Source organism: Asparagus officinalis, chromosome 4 (assembly GCF_001876935.1).
Source record: "Asparagus officinalis chromosome 4, Aspof.V1, whole genome shotgun sequence".
Lineage (NCBI taxonomy): Eukaryota > Viridiplantae > Streptophyta > Magnoliopsida > Asparagales > Asparagaceae > Asparagus > Asparagus officinalis.
The window spans coordinates 8,409,102-8,418,276 of NC_033797.1; the positions used below are offsets into that span (position 1 = coordinate 8,409,102).

At 40.9% G+C, this 9,175-nt stretch overlaps 1 protein-coding gene across 1 annotated transcript; it reads right to left on the reverse strand.

Moving 5' to 3' along the window:
• Window positions 3,575-8,869, reverse strand: LOC109838147. The gene is made up of 7 exons (XM_020406613.1): window positions 7,978-8,869; window positions 7,207-7,919; window positions 6,837-6,927; window positions 6,559-6,747; window positions 5,599-6,381; window positions 4,403-5,503; window positions 3,575-3,873 (listed from the first exon to the last, which is right to left on the reverse strand). The coding sequence occupies exons 1-7, from the start codon at window positions 8,867-8,869 to the stop codon at window positions 3,575-3,577; spliced, it is 4,068 nt and encodes a 1,355-aa protein (XP_020262202.1).

Sequence of the window (9,175 nt, forward strand, 5' to 3'; positions counted from 1 at the left end):
GCGACAATTTGAGTCAACAGGGCCATGAGTTCATTGATGGCCTCTTGCTGAGATTTGAGCATGGCCTCCTGCTCATCAAGTCTCTTCGTGAGATCTTCATGGCTTTCTGTCATATAGGCGGAGCTTTCACGTTCAACAAAGGAACTTGACGATTGAGACTCCGCGATGGCTGAGTGTTCATCATTGGAATTGGTTCCTCTGGCTAACCTCCGATAGTTGACTGAGAGAATGGCTCATGTTCGCGTCCGAGTGCGTTGGTAGACTCCTTCAAATTCGTTAGCGATTTCTCTGACGGTCGGTGAACGAATTGTCTCAGAGTCATCGGAACTAGGACCTGAGTTTTTCCCTCTGCCGATCACATTGATAGTGACCCCAGGATATTCGGTCTCTGGAAACTTCTTCCTGTGCAAACGTCGTCGTTGGTTAGACAAAGCAACGTCCGTTAATTAGTCGAACACCAATGGTTTGGCCACATATGAGCAGCATTGATATCCCAAGAGGACCATAGGAATCAGCTGTTCACATTGGAATAAACGAATGACTTGCTGCATCGGTCCTTCTCTCGATATGAACTCTCTCAAATCTGTTGTAAAGATTCGAGGAGAATTACTCACTGATCGTGAGGTTTGAACTGGAACCCCCAGTCCATGATTGGACAGGACTGGCTCTTGGTGAATATGGATCTGGTTGAGATGCCTTGAATCCATAAACTTCTTATATCCGCCCCTCAATCTAGTCGCGCTACGCAGAGTATTCGGGGGTCTTTCTGCCCGGTCAGCGAGCCGGGGGTCCAGGGGGCGGCGCGCCCCTGGCCAGGGGGTCCGGGGGGATGGAATACCCCCCGGCGGGGTTCGGGGCAGCGCCCCGAAGCTCTACGGTATACACCAACTTCTGTATTTGATTTGGAACTTGGGACGCGAAGGTCGCTTTTGGCACCTGAGACGCGAAGGTCGTGTTTGGCACCTGAGACACGAAGGTCGTGTTTGGCACTTGAAACGCGAGGGTCGCGTCTGGCACTTGAAACGTGAAGGTCGCGTTTTGGTTTGACGACATGAGGGTCGCGTTCTTCATTGTCAACGCGAGGGTCGTGTTTTAACTTGGAAACATGAAGTTAAAGTTCGCGTTCAACGAAGGCTTGAGGTTCGCGTTTTGGCTGTAAAACGCGCCATTGAGGGCCGCGTTCAGTCTGGTTCTCGCGAAGCTCCTGTTCGGGCTCATAGACGCGGAGCTCATGGTCGCGTTTAGGCTCATGAACGCGAAGCTCGCGTTGGTTGGATGATCGACTTTCTCGAGGTTGTGCTCGTCGCTGAGACCTTCTTCTTCGACGAGCAGCGTTCTTCTTGGCCTGTTTTAAGGCTTTTGCAAGGGCATCATCGGTGTTGATTGGATCTATCTCCGTCTTAAGCCTTTTACCACCCATGACACATCGTGTTGACGCGGGTGTGGAGTTTTCAACTCGTTGAGCGAGTTTGGCAGAGGCAGAGCCCAGTCCTTCAGAGGAGGGGCTGTTTGATGAATTTTGACCAAAGGAGAGGACTTTCTTCGGCACTCCATCAACAGTTGGAGATTTAGTCTTCTTGGAGACTTTGTGGATCTTGCGCATAGCCTTAGGGCTAAGGGATCCGGAGGAGATAGCCTCCTCAAACTTGGCTTGATCAAACTCTACCACGAGAGTTTCGACGGTTGTTCCAGTGAGATGAACATCGAATTGCGCCACCACTTCTTCGTCACAGAAGCTTGTCCCTTGTAGGGAAAATTGCAAAGAAGAGAACAAAGAAAATTGACTTGTATTCCTTTGATTCTGATTACAATTCGATTACAAAAGAGAAGAGAACGAATTTGATTCTCTCCTTTGTTTAAAACTGGGTTCTTCTCGGTGGCGATGGAGTGCCTCCCTCGAATGCTCACATTGAGTTTGCTCTCCGTTGACGATCCGCACGTCTTGATTCACTGGAACGATGTCTTCTCCTCACGATTCGACGTTGTGGAGAACTTGTGTGGCAAGTTTGAAACTCTTGATGAGTTGATAACTCTGTGAAAGAGTTGATTTGAACCGAAGATCGGTTAATAAGCCAAGGCTAGAAGAAAGCTCCGGTGGTCGATCGTTGCTGAGGATGAACGTCGATCCCCCCCTTGTTGCCAAGCCAAAAGATCTCCTCTTCCTGCTGCCAAGAAATTCCCTCCTCGCTGCCCAGTCTCAGATCCAAAAATGCCAGTCTTTAACTTAGTTGAGTTTACCCATATTTATAGGGAATTAAGGGGTGTAACCGCCCCCTTAATTCTCTCCATAGTGGGGTAGCAATCCCTCAAATCGTGGAGGGAAAATGGTTCCTGCAACCGTTCAACTCGTGTTTGAACGAGTCAAACGCCCACGTAGGCGTTCAGGATCCTAACTCCGCGTTTTAGAATTGAGACGCGGAGTTTGGTACTCGCTGGGTGTTGAAAAACACGGGTCCGACCCCAGCGTTTTGTTGTAACGCGGGTCCGACTCCAGCGTTTTGATGTTGTAACGCGGGTCCGACTCCAGCGTTTTTTTATGTTGTAACGTGGGTTCGACCCTCGCGTTTTGATGTTGTAATGCGGATCCAACTCCAGCGTTTTTATGTTGACATACGGGGAGGACCTCCACGTTTTGGTGTTGATACACGGGGAGAACCTCCGTGTTTTGGTCTTAGAGCACGGTGATGAGTTCCGCGTCTTGCTTTGGAGAGATTATCAACAAGTAATCTCTTTTGTCATAGCGTTGCAAAGATCATTGTCTTGTAATCTTCGTCTTGGCTCCTTGAGAATATGAGAGTTGTCAGATTGTAACTCCCGATGTTGATTATGAATGTTGTTGAACTAGAGCTCTCATCGGTTGTCGTGAAGGTCGTCAGATTGTAACCTTCAGCGATCTACGTGAAAGTCTTTAAATTGTAATCTCCTAAAAGTCGTCAGATTGTAACTTCCATCATCAGTGTTTGATGGGGGATAAGCTATCTATTGTGATTTTTAGATAGCCTACACATATTATCAGCACTGCCAATTTAGTTATCATCATGTTTCTAACCATGAAGTAATTTTGATACTGTAAAAACGAAGTTTTACCTCTGGCGAAGCATTGTAATGCAGAACGCCATTCGTAGTGTCTATACGTATTCCAAAAGGTCGTCCAGCATGCCAAAGTCCCACGTATCTGTCAGGGGGTGGGTAATTCTAGTCATTGAATTTTTATTTATTTATTTTGAATTTGTAGATTATGACTAAGCTCAGTGATGTGGATGCAGAGTTAAATGTGATTGATCGGATAAGGATCAATTTTTTGTTTTTATTTTGGTTGGATATATGCGAGTGTAGATTTTGATATCCAGATGCCTGTATTTTAACGTACGGTTAAAAGTGTTTTGCCCTTGGATTAGTGGATCTGAAGCCAACTTTTGATGATCCAAGGGTTTAGTCCTAGATTCTTAGTGGCGGCGAACATTTTGTTGTTTTTTTTTGGTTAATGAAAAATATGTATTCATTTACCAATTTGGAAAAATTTGTACATCAGTTCATTCCAACTTTGCTGGAAGTGTCAAAGAAAGAGAAAAATTTACATGTGCTCTATCTTTTCCTTTATATAGACATGTATGTCATCATTTAGAATTTTTGATAGAATAGTAATCTTCACAGATCTAAAAACAGGTTCAGGCCCTCTTGCAATGGATTGGAAGATCCTCCGATTTCTCTCTTGCCATATAGCATAGACTGAAACAGACAAAGCCATTCTCTTAAGCTTCTTCAAAAATCCCTCACCCTTTAACCTCAAGGTATACCAATCAACAATATTATCCCAGATACAAGATCTCCATTTGTAATTCAGCCAGTCCATGACTCTATTCCATATGTAAACTGAATAATCACATTCAAAAAATAGATGTTTGCAAGTTTCCGGCTGCTGATGAGAACATAGAGTGCAGGTGTTTGTGTCAAACACCCTCATGCGACACAGCCTTTCCTGTGTTAACAATCTTTGATGAATGACAAGCCATAGGATAAAAGAATGATTTGGGTAATGACATCCATCCCAGACTGTTTTATACCATGGAGCTTGTACATTTTGGTGGATAAGCACATTGTAAATAGAGGAAAGATGAACCTTGCTATCAGAACAATTCACTGCAATGATATTCTGCAGATTTGTCACACTGCCAAATTTTCCAATCATCTTATCCCTGATTTTTATTATCTGTTTCCACATCCAAGAGTCATTAACTTTGGCTTGAACTAGCCATATGCTAGTTTGCTTTAGGTAATTCTCATGAACCCATTTAATCTATAGCATGTCTTTCTTCAAGTGAATCAACCATAGCAACTTCAAAGCTACAGCTTGATTCCAGAATTTAGCAGCATATATTCCCAGCCCACCATGTTTTTTTACTTTGACAGATATCTGACCAGGACACAAGATGAATTTTGCCATTCCATAGAAAATCAGAGCATAAACTATCAATTTTCTCTAAGACTTTGACTGGCAGTATGTAGTTGCTTGTCCAAAAGAGATGGATACCCAGTATAACTGATTTAATAAGTTGCAGTCTACCAGCATAGGACAGTGCTTTCTTCTTTTGCCAACATTGGAATTGCTCAGATATCTTATTGATCAGGGGGGAACAATCCATGCATGACAGTCTTTTCGAGATCAGGGGAACACCCAGATACCTCACTGGTAGAACACCCTCAGAAAAATTGAGCAATGAGCAAATCTGAAGCTTTAGACTATTATCAATGCCACTCATGTATATAGAACATTTATTAGGATTGGTTTCTAACCCAGAAACTTTACTAAACTCAGAGAGGCACTCCTTCAATTTTGCTATTGAATGAATATCAGCTTTGCAAAAGAGCAACAAATCATCAGCAAAAAATAAGTGGGTTATCTTGAGCTTTGAGCATTTGGGATGGTATCTGAAGAGACTGTCATTTTTGAGAGAATTTAATTTTCTGGACAGATACTCCATCCCAAGAACAAATAAGTATGGTGAGAGGGGATCCCCTTGTCTTAAGCCTCTAGCTCCTTTGAAGTATCCATGCAAAGTACCATTAAGAGATAGAGAGAATTTGGAGGTGGTGATACACTCCATGATCCATTTAACCATAGTCACAGGGAAACCCATACCAAGTAACATAGAGTGAATAAAATTCCAGTTTATGGTGTCGAAAGCTTTCCTCAAATCAATATTAAGAATTGCTCTTGGGGATGTGTGTTTTCTGCCATAGTGCTTTATAAGATCATGAGCAAGCATAATGTTACTTTTAATGAGCCTTCCTTTGATAAAAGCACTTTGGGCTTCATTAACTAGAAAACCAATTACTCCCTGAATTCTATTTGCAATGATTTTGGAGATTATATTGTAAACACAATTACAACAGGAAATAGGTCTATAGTCTGAAGGAGTTTTAGGGTTAAGGATTATTGGTATTAAGGTGATTGATGTAGAGTTGATAGCACCAAGAAGCTTACCAGTCCTGAAAAACTCCTCTGTTTGGTATTAAGGTGATTGATGTAGAGTTGATAGCACCAAGAAGCTTACCAGTCCTGAAAAACTCCTCTGTAGCTAGATAGACATCGCTTACCAGTCCTGAAAAACTCCTCTGTAGCTAGATAGACATCCTCTTGAATTTCATTCCAGGCAGCTTTGAAAAAAGAGGCATTATACCCATCAGGTCTAGGAGCTTTTTCACTAGGAATAGAAAACAAGGCTTGTTTAATTTCATCTCTTGTGACTGGAGAACTCAGGCAGCTGCTTTGAGTAGAGGAGAGAATAGGACCATTTGATATCACCCTTTGGTCAGTCTCCATAGTTTGCCCAGTAGTGCCCAGGAGATTGGTGTAATAACTAATGAATTCAGATGTAATATCTGAAATATCTGTTAGCCTCTCACCATTGTCAGTGTACAAGGATAGAATCTTATTTTTATTTCTTCTGGCTTTCATAACAGAGTGAAAGAAGTGAGAGCACTTATCCCCATACAGTCCCCATTTGATGCTAGCTTTTTGTCTGAAGAAAGAAGCTTCAAAATCAACCAGTTTCATATATCTACTCAAACATTCCTTCTCTTTTGATATTAGATCAGAATTGAAAGGATCATCATTAAGCTGGAGTTGGATATCAGAGAGATTACTTTTTTTCCTCAAGACCTGCTCACTGATATTCATGAAGTGTTTTTTGTTCAAATCTTTCAGTGCAGGTTTGAGATTTTTCAATTTCATATGCAGTTTATACATGCAGAAACCCCTGTAATTCTGCTCCCATACAGATTTAACAACTTTGCTGAATTCAGGATGCTTGATCCACATATTGAAGAATTTGAAAGGTTTTTTACCTTCACAGATGTCATCAACTATTGTTACCAAACCTGGAGAGTGATCAGAGAAGGATGGAGCAAGGAAATCAACTTGGCTTGAGGTATATTGATGGATCCACTCCTCATTCACCAAGACTCTATCTAATTTACTCTAGATTCTTGAGACAGCATCCTGCTTGTTACACCAAGTGAAGAAGCAACATGTTGTTTTCAGGTGAAGTAATTGACATGAAGTAATGAAATTGCTAAAATCCTCAGTCTCAGAATCTGTAACAGGAGATTCCCCTATTTTCTCTTCATTACTGATAATAGTATTGAAATCTCCACCCACAAACCAAGGAGAATTGACACTTTGCTTGAAAATTAACAAGTCTCTCCAGAGATTTTTCCTCCCTTCTTGATCATTAAGGGCATATACTATAGTGGCAATGCAAGAAATTTTACCATCTTTAGAAGCCACAGTGCATGAAACATATTGGTCAGAGGAAGAAATACATTGAACTGACAGAATATTGCTGTCTCATAGAATCCATATTCTACCATTTCCTGCCTGTTGAGAATTAGAAATCCAATCCCAATCTTTAACCATTTTCTTGGCTATGATTTTCATTTTAGTATCAGCAACTTTAGTTTCCAGGAGAGCTATAAAAGCAAGTTTGTAATCATGCACAAATTGCTTCACTAGCATATGTTTAGAGGCTTTATTTAAACCTCTAACATTCCAGACTGCTAGTTGTATTTATTGAGGGGTATCCCCTCTATCAATGCTAGAGGGGGCAAATTCATTGCTTTGATCCAATAAAGAGTATAGGGAAACTTGAATATGAGGTGATGTATGTCTAGCCAATGGTGATCTTCTATAGAATTCCTGTTTACACTTGTAAAGCCACTGGCATTCACAGAAGGGGATATTTTTTGCATAGCAGGATTTGTCACATGCCCAGGTTCATAAACAGATTTCCCCTTATCAACCTGCATATTATTGCTGCACAGCACTGTTTGTGCATGTTTTGAATCCCCTCCAGCTATTTGAACATCCATCTCACCTCCAGATATTTGATCAGATGTTCCATTTGTAGAATTCACAGAAGAGATAAGCACTGCAGGAATGTGCCCAGACTCTTGTTGTGCATGATTCCTGGATGAAATCTCTCCAGGTAATTGATTAAATGAATCTATCACTCCTCCAGACATTTGCTGTGCATGTTTCCTAGTTGAGATCCCTCCAGGAACTTGATTAGATAAAAATATCTCTCCTTCAGGCAATTGATCAGATATTCCATTTGTAGGTTGTGCATGTTTGTCAGAATTGCCAGCAACCTGTTTTGGAACCCATATTTTCTTCATTGTTAATCTTCTACACTGATCAACTTCATGCCCTACCATTTTGCAATTGGTACACCATCTTGCCTTTAATTCATATACCACTTTCTGTATATACTTTTTCCCATCTGGACTTTGAATGATTAATTGATCAGGCAAGGCCTCTTTTAAAGGCAAATCAACTTCAAGCAAGACCCTAGCATAAGATAACCTTTGTCTCATAGCCGTAAGCTTATCAGTAGTGATGGGATTACCTATGAGGCTACCTAGCATAAGATAACCTTTGTCTCATAGCCGTAAGCTTATCAGTAGTGATGGGATTACCTATGAGGCTAGCAATCTTACTTATGCCTGAAGAGCTCCACAAGTTTAATCTCAAATTTGGGAATTGAACCCACATTGGATAGGTGCAGTCTTGGATTTTTTCCACATCAGTGTCGATTGTCCAAGGTTTCAAAACTAATGGTCTTGAGCCAAAGAACCAAGGACCAGCCTCTAGTACATTATCCATTTGTTGTTTATTATGAAATTCAAAAAGAAAAACCCCTTGCTTGATCAGGTAGACTTTAGGAATTGAGATTTTTCCCCAAATCTTGTTGACATATGTTTCCATGGGCTTAAATTTCACATTTAATCCAGTAATATGACCAATTAAAGTAAATCTCCAAAAATCTTCACCTTCTTTCCATTCAGATTCCGAGAAAGATACAGAATGACCTTGATCGGATGGAATAAAGTTCAATGACAATCCATAACCTTGCTTCCTGTTATCAGAGAAAAGACTAGCAAAAGATTTTGATGCTACAGGTTCATTTTCATTTAATCCATCCTTTCTTACTTGATTTTCAACAGTGATTTCATTTTCATTTCTTTCCAGATCTGCATTATTCTTAACAAATTTATCAGAGCCAGTAGCAGCAGAGCTGGAATCCATATTTTGATCTATTATCTCATTTAGATCGGAATCAATCAAATCTTCAACTTGAACCGACCAAGAATTTGGAGATTTACTAAGTTGACGAGGGATTATCATACCAGATTTCGACTTAGGAGATAGAGGATCAGACAGAGCATTAGATCTGGCAAGAACTTCCTCAATCAGCATCTTCTTCCTTGCTCCTTTAGGGCCAGTACTTTCCATTTCTTGAGGAAATGAAGAATTCACTGTTTCATTCAAATCAGCAGCAGAGATAGAAGTGGACTCCAGGACCAGCATAAGTGAAGATGGAATCTCTCAACTCATTACTTTGAACTCCCTTCGTACTAGATCTCTTCTTCTTCGCCATTAAGAACCAGGCGGAGGAGCACGATAGCAAAGAAAATCGCTTGCTATCATGCGCCTTACAGACCGCGCCCTTTTTTTTTGTCGGTATTTGATTTGATGAATTTGGATTTTTAGATAGTTATTATATCTTATGGCTTATATTTTCAGATATCTTAGTTATTATATCCTTTTCATATCTAATACATGCTTGTATCTATTTTCCTCCATCCCTTTCTATATATCATCTCCTCGCATCCT